General features: G+C 43.4%; 1 protein-coding gene across 1 annotated transcript in view; it reads left to right on the top strand.

Moving 5' to 3' along the window:
• The window catches only part of LOC130290827 (synaptotagmin-like protein 2), a 57,716-nt gene extending 55,309 nt beyond the window's left edge, over window positions 1-2,407 (top strand). Inside the window, exons 15-16 of the mRNA XM_056538936.1 lie at window positions 711-916; window positions 1,286-2,407. Of these exons, the coding sequence (XP_056394911.1) occupies window positions 711-916; window positions 1,286-1,431 (352 nt within the window). The 3' untranslated portion in view covers window positions 1,432-2,407. The remainder of the gene's footprint in view (window positions 1-710; window positions 917-1,285) is intronic.
• The last annotated feature ends 19,050 nt before the right edge of the window (window positions 2,408-21,457 follow it).

Below are 21,457 nucleotides of genomic sequence, written 5' to 3' on the forward strand. Positions count from 1 at the left end.
ATGGTTTCAACAAACGATGGTCCATTTGGAACGGATTACCATCGGATGTTGAGGGACCACTGTATATACATATTTTCCTTTATATAATATTTAAACAGAGGCCCCTCAGGAAGATTATCTGGGTGGTGAGGAGATCTGGGGTCCCAGGGACTGTGTCAAGTGATGCATACAATGTATTTACCAAGCTGGTTTGGTGTGCAAATAAAAGCCATTTAAATACATTGCTGCCATAACTTTTATTTCTGCATGAAACCACCATGCAATACAGTATAACGTTCTATGCTTTCATGTGATTTTGCACATAACCATACCTGACATCATTGAGATTAGAATACACCCCCAGCCTACAGGATGTATGAAACCTTAATACAACAATGAGCAGGAGCCCTAACAGCCCATTCTAATCTATCAGTCATTTTTATATATATATTTTTTTTAAACAGCTACAGTGAGGGAAGCATGAACAGTACCAGGCTCGGTTTAAGTACATATTTTATATCCACAGTGTATCATGAGCCGTCTTTATTTTCGATTCAGTAAAATATGATCTGTTGCCAGGATTGGTAAAGCTGGTATGAAGCCCTGTATTGTTTTATCATAGAGTATTACAGATCTTATATGGGGGAAAAGGGTGATTAAATATGAACAGATCAGCCGAATGTGTTACACAGTTCTGTCATTGGAAATAACTGTTTTCACTCACATTGTAGCTATGTATTACCGGACACCAGCAAGAAGAGTTACCAGAAGACACGTGTCATTAAGAAGGACTCAAACCCAGTATTCAACCACACCATTGTCTATGATGGCTTTCATACCGAAGACTTAAAAGATGCATGTGTTGAGTTGACTGTCTGGGATCATGAAAAACTCAGCAATCATTTCCTTGGGGGCATAAGACTTGGACTTGGTACAGGTAAATATTGATAAAACATATTTTAAACAGGTTTGGTAGGCAATGGAGTCACCAGCCTAGGGTGTAGTGCAAGTAGATGGAAAGGCGACTGCTATTGGTGACTGGAAATGGAAAAACAGTAGAGTAGCTATAGGAGTCGCAGAGGACGCAGCTGCAGCTAGCCCTTTAATAAGGGAGGGATGCCCAGAGACCCCCTCATTTTATGCTTCTGCCTCACCTCCAGTGCTCAACAGTATAGGGAGATCTATCTATCGCTTGTTCCCTATTTTATATTATACATAGAAACTTTTAGATGATTTGTAGAATGGTTTTCAGTGTTGGTAACAATGTCATATTATGTAACCAGTTTTTGATATCTGCTACATCAAGGTTACAGTTACGGGATTGCTGTGGACTGGATGGACTCTACACAGGAAGAGGTGGCCTTATGGCAGGATATGATGATGACCCCAAATGAATGGATAGAAGGATCCCTGCCCTTAAGATCCTTGGCTGGAAGAAGGAAGTTCAAATAAAATTGCTGTTTGCAGACATTTCATGGTACTAGAACAGTATAGAACTGTATGTATATTTTGGGCGGGTGGAAATTTTGTGTGAATCTGCGTCAGTAGAGTGTAGTGGAGATAAAACAACTTTTGGGATTTTTTTTTTCCTGGTACGCTTGTTTTCTTGGTTGAAGATTTTTTTTCTGTGAATGTAACCTTAAAGTCCAGCATTGGTACCTGCTCATTCTGCAAAGATGGGTGTGTAGAGAGGCAGTACAATGGGCGGTACAGTTGTGGAGGCAACCATGTGACTCCCAGGAAGTTCAAGAGCTGGTGCATGGATCAACGGTGAGCTTACACTTCAAAACCAGTGACGTGCCACGGGTTACTTTTCATCGCCAAAGCACTTTATTTTGGATGTACTTTAATGACTACCATGAATCTCCCTTGGAGGCAAATATTTGGCAGTACCTTCCCATGGGGGAAGATATTTGGTAGAACCTTATTTTTGTATACTCCCACGCTTTCTCAAAAGGATAAAGAATACCGGATTTTTGGCGTTTGGCTATGGGTGGTGTCTAGCTGCCTAAGTAACAGAAGTTTAACATTGAACATTTGAGTGAGACAAAAAATCAAGAACTTTTGTTCATCCCAGACTTGAAGATTTTGGTTAAGATCTCAAATGATCTCCTGATCTACTCGATTTCAGTCAGTGAAGTCATAGTACTTTGGTACAGGACTAACAAAAAGAAGAAAAAAGGCATTGCAAAACATAAAATAGCATAAAAATAATACAAAGAGCAAGCAGATGATTTGCCTTATTTCCCAGTCACTGCCGTGATGTCTGAGGAGATGTATGTGGACATTATTTTACATTGTGGTTTGAAGAAATTGCTTTATTCTGTTCTGGAAATCAAACCTATGGTTGTAAAGTGCTTCAGTGTTGCACTTAACATTGTGAAATAGGGTATAAAAATAAAGTAATTGTACATGTTTTTTACTTTAATCCGCCCTTTTTTATTTTTTATATAGTTCAAGAAATTTAAAGGGGTACTCCACCCCTAGACATCTTATCCCCTATCCAAAGGATAGGGGATAAGATGTCTGATCGCGGGGGTCCTGTCGCTGGGGACCCCCGCAATATATCATGTGGCACCCACCTGTTTCTGCTCCGGAAGCGAACGGAAGTTCCTGACGTCATGACTCCGCCCATGTGTGACGTCACTCCCCGTCCCCTCAATGCAAGTCTATGGGAGGGGGCTGATGGACACTGATGGAACTGATTGTTGCATAACCATCGACTGTCAGGAGGAGATGGCTTCCCAGTGTTCTGTTGATTCTTCAGTGGTTTGAATAATTATTCTTTGTAAATGGCCATATACACACAAGGACATTGATAGACCTGGGGATATACTGTAGGTACTATAGGAAGTAGCAGTTCATCAGGTGACAATTTGCTACTTTAACCAAGAAGACCCTTACAGAACATACTATTGAGTTCCAGGAGAGGCGATACATCCCTTAACAAGATGTCAAACAGGCTTCTATAGTACAAGATATTGCAAGATATTCCACATACCATTTAGAACTATGGGATATACATTTCTCCTGGACAGGAATTTTATAATACACATGTGTTAAATATTTATATATTGTTTTTTTGTTTGTTTTGTTTCTTATATTTCAATATTAAAATACTTAAAGGGGTATTCCAGGCAAAAACGTTTTTTTATATATCAACTGGCTCCGGAAAGTTAAACAGATTTGTAAATTACTTCTATTAAAAAATCTTAATCCTTCCAATAGTTATTAGCTTCTGAAGTTGAGTTGCTGTTTACTGTCTAACTGCTTTCTGTTGACTCGCGTCCCGGGAGCTGTCCAGCTCCTATGGGGATATTCTCCCATCATGCAAGGGATATTCTCCCATCATGGACAGCTCCCGTGACGTGACATCATCATTGAGCAGTTAGACAGAAAACTTCAGAAGCTAATAACTATTGGAAGGATTAAGATTTTTTAACAGAAGTAATTTGCAAATCTGTTTAACTTTCCGGAGCCAGTTGATATATATAAAAAAAGTTTTTGCCTGGAATACCCCTTTAACAATTGGGTCGGTTATAGGCAGTTGTCACATTCAAAGCTATAGGAGTTAAATTAACAGGAACAGGTTGCAGGCTTATCGTCTGGTGCCAGAAACCCAGGACCAGGCCACATCTTCTTGGTTTTTGAATGGCAGCTACTACTGCGGATGATAAGTATTACTGTATTTATTGTGAATTTTCTCACAGTAAATACCACAAATAATGTACCATCCATACCATCCATTATGTCTTTTTGGGGAATATGTACATTTGTAACAAAGTTTTGAATTTGTCTTTTTGGTTGCGAGGTTGCTATTATTCCCACTGAAATACAAAGCAGACAGTAAGTCTTTGTCGTGATGGTTCAATCACCAATCTTTCATAATTACAGTTAATAATTGAACATAAGGCTATATGTAGAATAACATGCTTGTCCCCTGTGCTACAGTTCTGGTTCTTCATCATGTACTTTTCTTGTCACCTACTAAAGGCATCCTATAAGTTCACAATGCCATAGTGTTATCCTACCATATCACATTACTTCCCTTGTACTGACACTGTGTACCCTTGCACTTCCTTACTACCCTAACATGTCGCTCTGTATCACTTGTACTGCCTTATTACCCTAACCATGCCACCCTATATCCACACTATATTACAAGTATTGCCACAAATTCTTAGCTATGTTACTTCACACATCCTGTAGTACCTCAGTATCCCAAAACATGTCACAATATAGCGATGCCCCCTAATACTGCATTATTTTTTCAACTCAATTGTAAAAAATCGAGTCGATTTGTAACACATTTTAGACTCGTAATCCTTTGGGATTTTTTTTTATGTAGCCGCCCTATGCTGACAATGTAGAGCACTACGGAAAGAAAGTACAGGAGAAGAGACTTCTGACAAAAGCAGGAGAGACCTATTGGTAAGCAGCACTGATTTATGCATTACTGTTTACACTCCAGGTGCCCTGCACATAGCTCAATGAATATGCACTGCTGCTCAGTGTTCTTTACAGGATGAGAGACTCCTGTCTTAGACAGGAGCCCCTGCTCCTGTACTGGCAATTTAGAATTTTTTCGAATCTGGCGGCTGATTCAAGGGAATCAGACCCAAAGCGACTTTTGAGAGATTCACCCATCAAAATGAATAATAATGATAATATTAAAGCTTGCACACATTTTCCAACTAAACAGCACCTGTCATTATTATAAAAAAAAAAAAAAAAATAGGTTGTTATATCCCCTTATATACCTCTTCTCTTCCCTCTTTCAGGTACGTTTTTTCAATAAATGGATTTTCGGTACAAAGAAAGTTTCTGTACATAGAAAGGGAAAATACAGACTGCTTTAATGTCAGTTTCCTCTTATATATTCATATAAGAAATATGCAAAGCAGCTCATCACACCACCTACACAGGTATCATTCCTAAACGGATACAAAAAGAGAGAAAAAAATATATATAATATTCAGCTCACCACTATGGAGTCCAATGACTGAAGATCCAGTGAAGGTAGGAGAGCAAGGCAGGCAAACAGCGGGCCGTGTCCCGGTAATAAATGAAAAAGAGGGCAAAAAAGCGGGTGACTCCAGCTGCTCCAAAAGTCAAATTAGTAGAAAAGCGAATAAAACTTAACTTTTAATCCATTCTTTAAAAACCAAGGATATCCATGTTGATTAAAATGATGTGCAGGTAACTGACGCGGTTACCTGCACATCATCATTTTATTCAACATGGATATCCTTGGTTTTTAAAGAATGGATTAAAAGTTAAGTTTTATTCGCTTTTCTACTAATTTGACTTTTGTAGCAGCAGGAGGCTCCTGCTTTTTTGCCCTCTTTTTCATCATTCCTAAACACCAGCTTTAGCCCCAGTTTTAGAAAACTGATCGGGATTTAATGCCAAGCCAGAATTCTTCCCAGAAGGGAAGAGGACCCATCTGCAGCTGTATCGGGGTATTTTGCCCCTTGTCAGTACAAGCCAGAACACCCTGCTCTGTACTGACGAGGGGAAAAATATTCATGCCATCTTTTTATTTTATTTTTTTTTGCTGTTCTGGCACCATCAGGGCTTTCAAAATGTGACATGTCCCCCAAAAAAACATTTAACAAAATTTGCTTTCCAAAAGCCAAATGTGACTCCTTTGCTTCTGAGCATTGTAGTGCGCCTGCAGTGCACTTGACGTCCACACATGGGGTATTTCCATACTCAGAAGAGATGGGGTTACAAATTTTGTGGGGCATTTTCTCCTATTACCCCTTGTAAAAATAACAGTGTTATAGTGAAAAAAAAAATGTATTTATACATCCAACTTTAACGAAAAGTCGTCAAACACCTGTGGGGTGTAAAGGCTCACTGAACCCCTTGTTACGTTCCTTGAGGGGTGTAGTTTCAAAAATAGTATGACGTGTTTTTTTTGTTTTTTTTTTTGCTGTTCTGGCACCATGGGGGCTTCCTAAATGTGACATGCCCCCCAAAAGCCATTTCAGAAAAACTCACTCTCCAAAATCCCATTGTCGCTCCTTCCCTTCTTCCCAAGAACATGCGAGTGTAAAAAATGAAATTTTGAATTTTCTCCTTCACTTTGCTGCTATTCCTGTGAAACACCTAAAGGGTTAAAACACTTTCTGAATGTCATTTTGTATACTTTGATGGGTGTAGTATTTATAATGGGGTAATTTATGGGGTACTTCTAATATGAAGGCCCTTCAAATCCACTTCAAAACTGAACTGGCCCCTGAAAAATTCCGATTTTGAAAATTTTGTGAAAAATTGGAAAATTGCTGCTATACTTTGAAGCCCTCTGATGTCTTCCAAAAGTAAAAACATGTCAACTTTATGAAACAAACATAAAGGAGACATCTTTTATTTTAATTTTTCCATAACATTTTTGAATATTTCACCAAGAAATCATGCACTAACATAAAGAAGAATATGTCACGAAAAAACCTTCTCGTAATCAGAATGAAAAGTTAAAACATCCCAGAGTTATTAATGCTTAAAGTGACAGTGGTCAAATGTGCAAAAAATACTCTGGTCCTTAAGGTGAAAATGGGCTGGGTCCTTAAGGGGTTAAATAAAATCCATTATATACAAAGCAAGATTCCCCAACTACCTCCCCCCCCCCCCCATACAGTGACCATATAGAGGTAAATAACAGCTGTATAAAGGATCTGTATACCATATAAGTGATTATATACAGAACCATATGTAGGTATATACCAACTGTAAAGAGGATCTGTATACCATATAAGTGATTATATACAAGACCATATAGAGGTAGATACCAGCTGTAAAGAGGTTCTGTATACCATATAAATGAATATATACAAGACCATATAGAGGTAGATACCAGCTGTACACAATGGGGGTTATTTATCAATAGTTGCTGTGCCTTGTCATTTTTTACCCTTCTTTTTTTTTGCGTTGTTTTTCACGGACGTGCGCCAAATTTATCAATTGTCGCACGTCCGTTAATAACTTTGGCGCAAGTTTCAAAAACCACATTAGACCCCGTTTTCCAGTCAGGAACGGCCGCCAGAACTCCCACGCTTCAAAACTACTTTCTCTGCTGCTTTTAATTGTGAGTTTCAGTAGGTATTAGTTTGTTAATGAAGCTTGTTGGTTTGAAACATGTAATTTTGGTGATGTTAAACATGTCACTCACTAATTGGGCTTTTAACTGTTCTTCCCTAACGTCCATATATATATATATATATATATATATATATATATTTGTGGTCAGGACTTATTACTGTATGTAGTCTTACCTGTAACCTGCCACCAGGGAAACCTGAAAGAAACATGATTAATATCACTGTAACTAACATCTACCTGCCCCTAGAACAGCGGTTGTGGTGTGCCTGAAAACCGTGCTGAGGGTCCGCCTTTAGAGGGCAAAAAGACAACACCATATAGGGTAATTTGAGTAATGTTTAAAATACCGACAAATAGTGAAACGCATCTGCCATCTCCCACGAGGGATCTGGGACATAAGTGGTGTATGCGTCAGAGCACCATCTGCCCAACTTCTGTATCACATGTGTTGACACTACGTGCCTGGAGGCCGCTGACGCAGCTCCTATCCGAAATGAGTGTCCTGAATATTTCCTAGGGTTGTGGCCTAATGTACGAAGCAATGTGCAGACATGTGATATGAATAAAGAGGTGGTTAGAGCCCCCGCACCGAAAGGCAACAGTGGCGGCTCCGAAGGCTTGCCGTGGAGAAAGTTTGCCAGTTGTGACAACACCGCCACCAGGCACCACTTGTTGCCTGAAGTGAAGAACCTGACCACAGCCCCCACCGGGAAGTTATGGTGACAGAAAGTGAAATCTCAAGCCAAGAACCCTGCCACCTTAAGTGAGCTTTCTGTAAGCGTGCCGTGCCCCGCCTGGCACACAAGAATTCTCCCGGTCGGAGGAAACCCTAGTACGCTAGGTACACTGTCGACTTTAGTATCAGGCTGCTCTCGAACCGAATGGGTTACCGTCCAACACGTCAGACAATGACCTAACAGTTCACCGCTGATAGGTCTCCTGAGAGCCGGAATACTGGAGCTACGGGCGAAGACCCCTCTGAGCGCAGCCTTGACAGCCTGAGACGAAATAAAAGAAAGCTTGTCCGGGAGAGATAAAGAAATGAAGTGCTGGATACCTGAAAGATGAGATTTGAAGGTACTATGAGATAAGTGCAGAGAAGAGTGGCAGAACCTGATGAAAGATAGAATGACATTAGCGTCAAGGGGGCACATGTATCATTATTTGTGTATGGTAGAAGCATTTTACCCCTTTTCCCGAATTCTAAATTATGTGCAGAAGCGCTAAATTTATCAATCAAGCGCAATGAGCTTCATAAATTGCGGGTAAATATAGTAATTTCCTCAATCCACTCTTTGGAAAATAGAATCGATGATTTAGAGCATCTTGCTACGTTAAGTCCAAGATGGCTTATATTTGTGCAAAAAAAAACAGCTCTTGCGGCAAAATTTTTGGTGTAAAGGAAAAGTACGCAGGTAATAAATCCATGTGTACTATAGATGTCACTCCAAGGTACCCTGATTCAGCCACATCTGGAGGATATGCTCTACCAAAACGTGCGCAAAAAAATGCGCAAAAAAAAGGGCTTGTGCAAAATTTTGCGCAAAAAAATACACACAAAACAGGGGTCAAATCTTTCATACATGTCCCCCAAAGAGAAAGGACTATTGTGCTGAGTTAGATAAGACCTGAAAGTGTTATATGCCACGTGATATGCCTTCAGTGCAAGTTTAACGTATGCAAAGTACACCGGCACAGAGGCACGCACGGCGTGACCATTGGCGACCATAGCGTACCAGCCATGACCATCTGCACAGTATGAAAGCTACGAACGTATGTGTAGTGTACCCCGTCTGCAACCATGAGCGTATGACCAATGTGAGCCATGTGTAAGGTAAAACAGCACGAAGCTAGATACGACAACAGCCATGAGCATGGGCTCTGGATAGCAACCCGCGTATGTATGAAAAAGACGACACACGTGAGTGCAATATGACCACAACAAGCACATGAACAGTGCTCAAGGCTTTAGTGTCTAACACTGCCTGTATATATTGCATATAACACAATGAGCGTATGAACAGTGCGAACTATGTGTATGGTACGACAGTATGAAGCTAGATACAACAACAGTTATGAGCAAATGTTCTGGATGCAACCCGCGTATGTATGGTAAGGACGGCACACGTGAGTGCAAAGTGTCCACGACAAACCCACAAACAGTGCTCAAAGCCTGAGTGTCTAACACTATCTGTGCACATTGCAAATAACACAATGAGCGTATGAACAGTGCGCACTACGTGTATGGTACGCTAGTATGAAGCTAGATACAACAACAACAGTTATGAGCATATGTTCTGGATAGCAACCCGCGTATGTATGGAAAGGACGGCACACGTGAGTGCAATATGACCACGACAAGCACACAAACAGTGCTCAAGGCCTGAGTGTCTAACACTGTCTGTACACACTGCATATAGCACAAACGTGCACATGAACAGTGCGAGCTATGTGTATGGTAAAACAGAATGAATCTAGATATGACAACAGTTATGAGCATATGTTCTGGATAGCAACCCGCGTATATGGAAAGGACGGCACACGCGAGTGCAATATGACCATGACAAGCACACGAACAGTGTCCAATGCCTGAGTGTCTAACACTGTCTGTACACATTGCATATAGCACAACGGGCGCATGAATTACACACAACAGAAACTGTACCTGCTGCCTAGGAACACTATGAGTGCAAGTACTGTATGCAGCACTAACTGTGGCTACTGCATGTGACACTCATGAGTGTATGCGCTGTAAACAAAAACACCAACTGCACCTGCTGTGTCCAACACAAGCACTGTGTCCTGTATGCATGATCGGTGTCCGCTCGCCTATCGCACGTGTAGTCTAGACAGGTCCTGCGCATCCTCGCGCCTGTAGATGCCAGAGGTCCATGCGCAATCATCCTGCCTGCAACAAGACAATCCAACTCAAACCTCGTACCTGTAAACGTGACATGTCTTTAAATAACGCTGCGGACGTGATGGATGCTTGCGCGATGTTGCCTGAATGGACCAAACCAATTAAAGCTGACCACAACTGCAAACGCACGCACCATGGAATGCTACAAACACATGTCCAGTGCTAGCTTAAATGTATGCGAAGTATACTGGCACCGAGGTATATTCAGTGTAACTATTAATGATTGTAGAGAACAATCTATGAGCATCTGTAAAGTATGAAGGTACGAACGTATGTATAGTCTATTCCATGTGACGTATGAACAGTGCAAGCTATGAGCGTGAGTATGGTAAGACAGTATGAAGCTAGATACTACAATGGTTATGAGCATATGTTCTGGACAGCGACCTGCGTATGTATGGAAAGGACAGAACACGTAAGTGCAATATGACCACGACAAGCACACGAACAGTGCCCAAGGTCTGAGTGTATGACCCTATGTCTGTACACGTAGCGTGTGACACAACGAACACAACAATAACTGTACCTGCTGCATGAGACACTATGGGCTCATGTACTGTTCGCAACACTAACTGTGGGTTCTGCATATGACACTATGAGTATACGTGCTGTAACAAAAACACTAACTGTACCTGCTGCATATGACACTGAGCATAAGTACTGTATGCCACCGAACTGTGCCTACCGCCTATAGCACTATGAGCGTATGCACTGTGTACCATATCAGTGTGACTGTACCCACTGCATATGACACTGCGCATATGTACTGCAAACTATCCTGCCTGTACCTACTGCATGTGATACTATGAGCATATTTACTGTATACAGCAGCTATGACTGTGACCCTTACAAATAACACATGTAGACTGGTATACAAACTAACTATACCCACTGCAACAACACTATGAGCGCATGGACTGTATACAATACTAACTACCCACTGCAATATAACACTGTGAGCATATGTACTGTATATGATACTACAACGTACCCGCTGCAAATACGCCACGAGCATATGTACTATGCCTAAACCTGTAACCTACTGCATACTACTATAACCTCCTGCATATAATGCTACAACGCATGCATGTACTATATATGCACATTTGTTGTTTTTTTGAGTGACTGTACTGTATGAACGACTGCATGAAATGCTATGAGTGACTGCACGGTCTGAAACCCTATGAGTGACTACGCGCTCCGTGACCTACGTACAGTATGGAAATTGCCATGTGTCGCAAAAGCAGCATGCAAATGAGTGTAGGTACCGTGTATGTGTTACGTGTGGAGTGAAAATATGAGCATAGGCCGTGTAGCAACGTGCATGCTACGGTATGGACGATGTGAGTGACTGTACGGTACGAGCTAGAAGTGACTGCACAGTGAACAACAAGTGACTGTACGGCGTGAATGCTGTAAGTGACTGCACGGTTTAAAAGCTATGAGTGACTGTACGTGTGAAAACGCTATGAGTGACTGTACGTGTGAAAACGCTATGAGTGACTGTACGTGTGAAAACGCTATGAGTGACTGTACGGTGTGAATGCTATAAGTGACTGCACGGTGTAAAAAGCTGTGAGTGACTGTACGGTGTAAAAACGCTATGAGTGACTGTACGTGTGAAAACGCTATGAGTGACTGTACGGTGTGAATGCTATAAGTGACTGCACGGTGTAAAAAGCTGTGAGTGACTGTACGGTGTAAAAACGCTATGAGTGACTGTACGTGTGAAAACGCTATGAGTGACTGTACGGTGTTAATGCTATAAGTGACTGCCTGGTATGAATGCTGTGAGCGTCTGTACGATATGAATGCTGCGAGTGACTGCACGGGATGAGTGCTGTGCAACTGCACAGTATGATTGCTGAACGACTGCACAGTATGAAAGTTACAAGTAACTACTTGACCCAAACGTTGTGACCGGCTGTGCGGCATGGACGCTATGTGAACGTTTGCCACCACTGATGCGGTCCGTGGTGGCCCTGAGTCTGGCATTTTATTTTATTTAATTTATTTATTTATTTTAGAATGATGCATGTGTCCGAGACCTGTGCCCCCCAAACACCGGTGCACCTGCCAGGAAACTTTACCACTTCATTGCTACCAACACTGCATGTACATGGATATACAAACCATTTCACTTATCCTCCTTTTTTTTTTTTTTTTTTTTCACACAAGCGCAGCACCACCTGCTGTCTGTTGGTGGAACTGCAGCCAGGAGAAACAGCTTTTCACCCTGGCCTGCCGTGACTCCGCCTACTCAGAGACACAGCGTGTCACGTGAGCCGCCGGAACTGTGAGACCCACGTGGGACGCGTCTCCCCGCACCGGCTGTTCGAGACCGAACCGTACCCTGCCGACAAGGACCTAGCCTGGCACACCGCTGCCCCGCAAAAAGGTGTTGCCCCCCCATGAGCCCTAGGTGCTTAGACCACTCGCGGAATGCCAGAGCAGGGATACCCCTGTGGGACATGTCTCCCCGCCCGATCCCGCTGCAGCCGTGCGCCGCATGAAAACAACACTTAGCACGACCGGCCAGCCTGGGCAAGCTGTTGGTGCCCCCTGAAAGACGCTGCCTCTGTGCGGACCCTGGGTGCCGGAGACCGCCCGCGGGGAGAAAACGCTGCGGACCAGGGCACCCAAGTAAATGAACAACCAGCCGGTTAACCGGCACTTACCTGTATCACCAGTCCCACCAACCTAGCGTACGCAACGAAAATCCCAGCCGATTTCGCCAACCCAGCATACGCCCCGAGGGAGGGGTCAGCGGTGATTAAATATACTAAGCCCCTCCCACAAATGCAGCCTGATAGGCTTTCTACATATATGTTACACATTTCCCAAAAGTCATGCGAAAACGCTAACCTTTGTCATTGACTCTTGCTTAATGGGGTACCTAGAAAAGGTTTACGGGTTGCCAGTTTAAGATAACTAAGGGTTATGTGGAGAGGGCAGATTTAGCCGATTTTCTGGACATGTAATTTCATGGCGGCCAGATACGACTAAGTTGCGACCAGCTTTGTCGCAGTTAATAAATTCGCGTACACTGCAGCCAAAGTAGCTATGCCGCGCTACATTACGGTTCAACATGATTTTTTACGGACCACGATTGTCGCAAGCAAAGTCACAAAGACGCAAGACATATGCGACAAAGAACCGCGGAAAAACCGGAGTAAAACGCATGATAAATACCCCCCATTATCTGTAAATGATATAAGTGATTACAGTTACATTTAGGGACTCACATGTCATGTTTTTTTCTGATCAGCGTCGTCCTCTTTCCTTTTCTTCTTCATCCGGCTCAGCCAAAACTGTGTTATCCAGCACTACAGGGCAAACTATTTAAATGTTTTTTTCCATTGCTGATTCCCGCCCCCCCCCCCCCCCTTCTGGGAAAGGTGGAAATGGCACAGAGGGATCAGAGAGGGGTTGAAATAAAAACGGCCCCCTCCCTCCCCCCCGGGCTGTTTTTATTATTATCCCCCTGTGTCTCTTTGATTATCACACACTCAGAGTGCTTCCTCTTCTTTCTGGCGGTGGCCATGACTGAGGACGTCCGTCCATACTCAGTCACGGTCAGTAGGCCGCAGGCTCACTGTATTAAAGTGATTGTGGCACTGGCTAACTATTAAGAGGCTCGGGTCAGGCTATGCCGACGCCAGAGCCGAGCTGCGGCACAGTCCTTTTAAGCCTCTGTGGAGCAGATAGAGACTGGTCCTGACTGGAGAACTGGTATGCTGATGTGCTGGTATATAGGCCCAGATTTATCAAGAGCTATTTTTCCACATTTATTTGGGTGGTGGGTTTGACTAGCGTGCATCTTATTTATCAAGAAGGTGCAGCAGGATGATGAATTTTGTGCAGCTCTGCTGTGGTGGGAAAAGCAGCCACCAGGACCACCCAGCTATGGCCCGTGCTCTGCTCCTGAGCGCGTGACATAGAAGGGGAGTGGGACGCTGTTGTCCACAAGAGGTTAAAGGTTGAATTGCGGAAGGTAGAAGTGATTCTCATGCCTACTGGTAAGGGGTGTAGCTTTGAGCCTAAAAAAGTACCTTTGCGCACAAAATAGTGACTTTTGACAAAAGTCGCAAATTATAAATACGTGACCACTGCAGGAGAGAGCACATCAGACAGGAGAGAGCACAGAGGAGGGCTATCAGACAGGAGAGAGCACATAGGAGTACTATCAGACAGGAGAGAGCACAGAGGAGTACCATCAGACAGGAGAGAGCACAGAGGAGTGCTATCAGACAGGAGAGAACACAGAGGAGTCCTATCAGACAGAAGAGAGCACAGACGAGTACTATCAGACAGGAGAGAGAACAAAGGAGTGCTATCAGACAGGAAAGAGCACAGAGGAGTACTATCAGACAGGAAAGAGCACAGATGAGTACTATCAGACAGGAGAGAGCACAGAGGAGTGCTATCAGACAGGAGAGAGCACAGAGGAGTACTATCAGACAGGAGAGAGAACAGAGGAGTATTATCAGACAAGACAGAGCACAGAGTAGTACTATCAGACAGGAGAGAGCAGAGAGTAGTACTATCAGACAGGAGAGAGCACAGAGGAGTGCTATCAGATAGGACAGAGCACAGAGTAGTACTATCAGACAGGAGAGAGCACAGAGTAGTACTATCAGACAGGAGAGAGCACAGAGGAATACTCTCAGACAGGAGAGAACACAGAAGAGTCCTATCAGACAGGAGAGAACACAGAGGAGTCCTATCAAACAGGAGAGAGCACAAAGGAGTGCTATCAGATAGGAAACAGCACAGAGGAGTAATATCAGACAGGAGAGAGAACAGAGGAGTGCTATCAGACAGGAAAGAGCACAGAGGAGTCCTATCAGACAGGAGAGAGCACAGAGGAGTACTATCAGACAGGAGAGAGCACAGAGGAGTATTATCAGACAGGACAGAGCACAGATTAGTACTATCAGACAGGAGAGAGCACAGAGTAGTACTATCAGACAGGAGAGAGCACAGAGGAATACTCTCAGACAGGAGAGAGCACAGAGGAGTGCTATCAGACAGGAGAGAGCACAGAGGAGTGCTATCAGATAGGACAGAGCACAGAGTAGTACTATCAGACAGGAGAGAGCACAGAGTAGTACTATCAGACAGGAGAGAGCACAGAGGAATACTCTCAGACAGGAGAGAACACAGAAGAGTCCTATCAGACAGGAGAGAACACAGAGGAGTCCTATCAAACAGGAGAGAGCACAAAGGAGTGCTATCAGATAGGAAACAGCACAGAGGAGTAATATCAGACAGGAGAGAGAACAGAGGAGTGCTATCAGACAGGAAAGAGCACAGAGGAGTCCTATCAGACAGGAGAGAGCACAGAGGAGTACTATCAGACAGGAGAGAGCACAGAGGAGTATTATCAGACAGGACAGAGCACAGATTAGTACTATCAGACAGGAGAGAGCACAGAGTAGTACTATCAGACAGGAGAGAGCACAGAGGAATACTCTCAGACAGGAGAGAGCACAGAGGAGTGCTATCAGACAGGAGAGAGCACAGAGGAGTACTATCAGACAGGAGAGAGCACAGAGGCGTACTATCAGACAGGGGAGAGTACAGAGGAGTGCTATCAGACAGAAAAGAGCACAGAGGAGTACCTTCAGACAGGAGAGAGCACAGAGGAGTATGATCAGACAGGAGAGAGCAAAGAGGAGTACTATCAGACAGAAGAGAGCACAGAGGAGTCCTATCAGACAGGAGAGAGCACAGAGGAGTCCTATCAGACAGGAGAGAGCACAGAGGAGTACTATCAGACAGGAGAGAGCACAGAGGAATACTCTCAGACAGGAGAGAGCACAGAGGAGTGCTATCAGACAGGAGAGAGCACAGAGGAGTACTATCAGACAGGAGAGAGCACAGATTAGTACTATCAGACAGGAGAGAGCACAGAGGAGTCCTATCAGACAGGACAGAGCACAGATTAGTACTATCAGACAGGAGAGAGCACAGAGTAGTACTATCAGACAGGAGAGAGCACAGAGGAATACTCTCAGACAGGAGAGAGCACAGAGGAGTGCTATCAGACAGGAGAGAGCACAGAGGAGTACTATCAGACAGGAGAGAGCACAGAGGCGTACTATCAGACAGGGGAGAGTACAGAGGAGTGCTATCAGACAGAAAAGAGCACAGAGGAGTACCTTCAGACAGGAGAGAGCACAGAGGAGTATGATCAGACAGGAGAGAGCAAAGAGGAGGACTATCAGACAGAAGAGAGCACAGAGGAGTCCTATCAGACAGGAGAGAGCACAGAGGAGTCCTATCAGACAGGAGAGAGCACAAAGGAGTGCTAGCCCACCATCACTTACTGATGATATCGATGTTGGGAATGAGTGAAAAAAAAATACTGTTAAATACCATGAAACCGCCATGATTTGGAAAAGTACCGTGATATTCATTTTTGGTCATACCACCCAGCACTAGGACAAAGCCATGGTTTTATAAGCCATTATTTCTATAAAATTTTCTTATGAAGTATATTAGAAAGATTAATGTTTTGCCAAGATGTTCAATATAAAAAGTTTTTGAATCTGACAGTGCCCATTTAAATAAACAAAAGCATTGGGGCAGAACAGAGCACCATCACTCGACCTGGAGGAGAGAGTATTGCATAGTTATTTTACAGCCCTAGTTGTATGACACAACAATAAAAAACACAAATCCCACCCCACCTCCCCAACAGCACCACACACCCCACCCACAAACATAACTGTCCAATGTCTACCACAAGTCCAAGATCATAAACCCCAACCTTCAAGGAGTCAAAGGCCTGGCATATAAGAATAGCACGCCAGGTATCACATAAGACAGGTAAAAAGTCACAAATAAATTGACACAGGACATCATAGTAATAAGTAAGGGCAGATATACACATCATTATTAAACACATTGGACATATTCCTCAGGTACATTAGAGAGTTCCTTGTGACTCCATCTTTTCCCTTTGGAGCTTTGTACTCTAGATCTTGAAACTACACTGTTGAAAATGATTCTAGTCTTTTGGTATCTGAGGCAGAGATTAAATTGATTTGACACTGAAAGAAAGGATAGATCCATATGGCGACAGAAGACTAGGCACAGCTCCTTAGTACAGTTCTTTATGACACTGTACACACCAACTCAATAGCTCAAAGCAATTACTTGACATGGAGGAAATGTGGTTTTGTTGCAGCATTTTTGAGGTCTCAACCGTTTGTGTTAGTCTGCATCTAGACAATCACCCCATCAAAACCTACATTCCTCTGTGGGTCATGAAGGGCATCCTCTACCTCACAGTATACTAAAACATGGCACAACAGTTGCATCAGTTGTCTAGAGCTTGCCCTCATAGCAAGTCTGTGGCTAGGTCCTTGCGGTGGCCAGCTACTATATAGCTCTCTGGTGCACCCTGGGGATGTGGCTGCCACACAACTTGACTATTCGCGCCCACATGTCCGAGAAGCAGTCTTTGCCTACAGCAGCGACCCAGTTGTCCCACCCTTCTAATCTTCTCCCTACCATAGAAGGGCAGTCCCACAAGAGTTCCCAGGTGGTAGCTGTCCCTATCTTCAGTAGTATGGCAGTCTTTGCCATGTCCTTGTCTCCCTGCAGTGCATTCCCAGGAGTAACTCCCCCTTCAACAACTCCTATTTTGACAGAAGGCCTGTCCTTTAGAATGTCCCCACCATACACAGGATTAGCAAGTGTGCAAAAGCTGTCCAGACTGTCCTTCTTTTGCTCTTCACACACTTCAGACTCTGCCCATGCTTTAAAGGGAATATGTCACCATTTTAATTTTTTTAATAAATAAGATGAAGCATTTCATTTATGTATTTAGTTTTAGGACAATGTAGTTTTAATGAATGTTATTTATTACTAAAGTGTGTACTGGGGGATGCCATTACTGTAGCCTCTTTGTGGTGTGTCACTTCACAAGACCTACACAGTTGCTTTATGGCAGGCACAGGGCATAAAAAAGTTAAGTATGAGAGTGTCTCATAGAAAAGCATGGGCTGCTTACTGCACATGTGCATAGCACAGGCTAGGTGGAATGAACGGGGGAGCCAGCACCATTTTCTTGAAGTCCCTGAGGAGCAGTGACCTATCAAGAGACATATAGTCTGCTCTTTACCACTCTTCAGACACCAACAAAATGGTGACAGTGGAATTTAAAAAACTACAAAACCCCCTCCCCCTTGCACATAGACAGATGAGGAAGGTAGGCGGGCGAAGTCTAGTTTGCAGAAGCCAGACAAGTTGCTTGCTTTCGCCAAATTCCTCATGTTAGCTCCTTCTGCTGGTCAACAGTGGGAGATATGACAAGTTATTATTTAATTGTTCATATTTTGTGGCAAGTAAAGTTTTTAAAAAATGTTTCCAAAAACATTTTAAAAATGTGAAAAAATTATTTAACCTCTAAAAAAACAAAATAATCACATTTGGTGACACATTCCGTTTAAAGTTTGCCCACTCTTTGGGCTCTGCTTACACATTAAGTCCCATCCACATATCATTCTCGCCCATTAATAAGGACAGTCCCTGTACAGTCCCGGTATTCAGAAGTCTAATCTGTGTGGTATCTAGGCGAAACATCCAGGTTGTGGTTTTTAGCTCTTGCTCCTGGGGCTTTGCACCCATGGTGTCATTACCGTCCACAAGTCTTTCCTTAGTCCATGTGGTTCCTCCTCCTCTTCCTGTGGATAGAGTCTTGGATGCAAAGGTTGCACAGGCTCTGCATGTTCCTGAGGCCAAGTGTCATCCCCAATGGCAACAGTTGCTCCTGCAAGTATATGGGAGGTTTTGAACGATTTGTATTTCTCTGCAGATACAGGCTATGTCAGAATCATTCCCTTGTCCTTCCCTCCACTCTTCCCTCGTTGGCATTTAGAGAAGAACATATTGACAATCATTGATTTCTGCATCTTCCTTCAAGCAGGCAGCCTCAAAGGTTGTATTTCTACAATGTCAAGGTGATCATGTACCTCTTGCCCAGAATCTCCAAGTGACCTTAGGGACAGGGCATTGCCGTTGTTTTTCCCAGGCTTGTATAAGATCACATAATAGAATCAAGCCAACCAAGCCACCCAACACTGTTTGAGTGTTCCAAGCATTGCCATAGGCAAGTTGCCCAGGGGGTTAATGTCATGAAATTTAGTGGGGAATATTTATGGCGCTGTCCAGACAATGGTCAATAACAACAGTTTGAAAACTATAATTAACTGGGGTAAGCTCTTCCATATTGATGACCCTTTCAACAGCTTCCTGCTATTGTGAGTGGACAGCACCTAACCCCTGCAACTGTATTCAAAAGAAAGGCCAATGCATAGTCTGTAAAAGCCAGGGCAGTCAAACCCCACTCTTTTAGTCCTTTTGCTTTTTGTTGCTCTGTGCCAACTGGGTCTCCACATCTTGGCTGGTGGCCATCCTTTTGTATGGTGGATGGCTGGCTAACAGCAAAGGGAGGTGGACAGCTATCTAAGTAGCCTACCAGGCCTAAGAAGGATTGCACATCAGTTATAGTCTTAGGCGCTGCCCAGTCTTGGATGGCCCTCATCTTGTCAGGGTCTGGAGCCACACCCACAGAGAAGAAATGTCCCAGGAAAAGATTACACCTTGAGGGCTGCAGATTGAGCCCATAATTCTCAAGCCTGGTGAACACTGTATCAAAGTGTTGGAAATGTTCCTGGGAGGAGTCTGAGTACACAATGATATTGTCCAGATCTCAAAGTCATTCTTCCATCAGACATTAGAATCTTTCAGGGGCCTTCATCAAACCAAGGGCCTCATTTTCTTTCCTGATCAGACTCTTTCATGGGCACCAACCAGAAGCCAATGGCATAATCTACGGTCATGTAGAATGCCTGCCTTACGGAGGGGGGGCCAATTGAGTAAATTAAGTAAAGAGTAAGTGTTACGGTGGGTGCTAGCATTTAGCCTACTGTAGTCTACTGTATTATGCTGTTAAGGTTCATGAGCCAGGTGTCAACCAAGTAGGTGCCACAATGCATTCCCGTGTTGAGGTTAATGAGCCACGTCTGTAGTCCCAACTTGTTCCATAACCAGCCTGTGTTCCTGCATCATGGAGAGTCTCTGGCCCCCTGACTTTCTAATAAACTCAGGGGTTTCAATAACCCTGCAATGTCCTTGCTCTGGACTATATGTACATCCACCAGCATTGTACAGGGAGGGACTGTCACCACTACATCAATATGGTTAACTAGTCGCACCACCACCATTCCATGCGGCACCAACTAACAGTCCGACCCCAGAGGAAATTTTTTTTCTTGTCCTACAATATGGTCTTGAGCTAGAGAACTCTAAGATACTAAGTTCTACAGAGTATAGGAACAAGGCTAGCTATACGTTTACTAGGGACCAAGAAAAATCATGGGATAGACCCGATCACTGAGTCCAAATCTCTAATATCAGTAACCACCTTCCGATCTAAATTATCTTCCCTGGTCAAATTGAAGCAGCACCTCTCACATGGATGCATGCAAGGATCCCCTTCAGTGTCACTAGTTGGGAGCTAAAGAACTATTTGTAATGACTACAAGTTGCCAAGTAGAATTGTGTAGCATCTTCTCCTTGTCTCCCCTTGTCTGGTATTCTGCTCCCACAACACTAAGAGTACACAGACTTCTACCACAGTACAAAGTGGCGTGCCTCGAGGGACCCGCTCACCCACAACATCCAGTGTAGACCCTCCATTACAAAGGCTTTTTGTGGCCTATGGGAGAGGTACAAGAGGCTGTTTGTCACCTTAGCCACCCTGGATCTACACCTATAGCACCACAAGCCCAGCAGACCTTCTTGTGTCTCCACAAATGATCATTGGGTGATTCAACAGGTATATGATTATCAGCAGCACATTCTAGGTTTATGAGATATGCTGCTAACAGTGATTATAAGGGCCACACAAAAGATGCGATCAGCCGGAGAAGAAGCTCTTCTTAGTTTGTTGGCTGATCACTGTGTCTTTTACATGGGGCAATGTTCGGCCCCTTTGGTCGATAACTGTCCCATTGATGTTTGGAAGCAGGGTGAGACTGTTTATAAGCCACAATTTTTTTCTGTCAAACTGCAAAATTAGTCAAAACAAACCTTGGCATGCTCAAATGGATTCTGTCTATACAGAGGTATTGGAAACATTAGGTTATAATTTGAGGAAATTCCAAGATAAGAACACCCATGGAAATGTCAATAATCATATCCCCTTTGTAATACTAAGTAAATCCTGAAAACATGACCTGCTCTGGCAGTATCTTAGGACTGGAGGTAAGAAACACTTACATAATGAAGCTTTTTTCTTTTGGTTATTACATAACGGAACAGAACACAAAGATATTGTTTAGTAAAGTGGGACTGGCTAATGCTCCGGTAAAGCACAGTCACACAGTCATGAATTTTGTGAAATTTCCAGCTTTGTAAATCTTGTTAATAAGTACAAAA

The sequence above is a fragment of the Hyla sarda genome, chromosome 9, assembly GCF_029499605.1.
Source record: "Hyla sarda isolate aHylSar1 chromosome 9, aHylSar1.hap1, whole genome shotgun sequence".
Lineage (NCBI taxonomy): Eukaryota > Metazoa > Chordata > Amphibia > Anura > Hylidae > Hyla > Hyla sarda.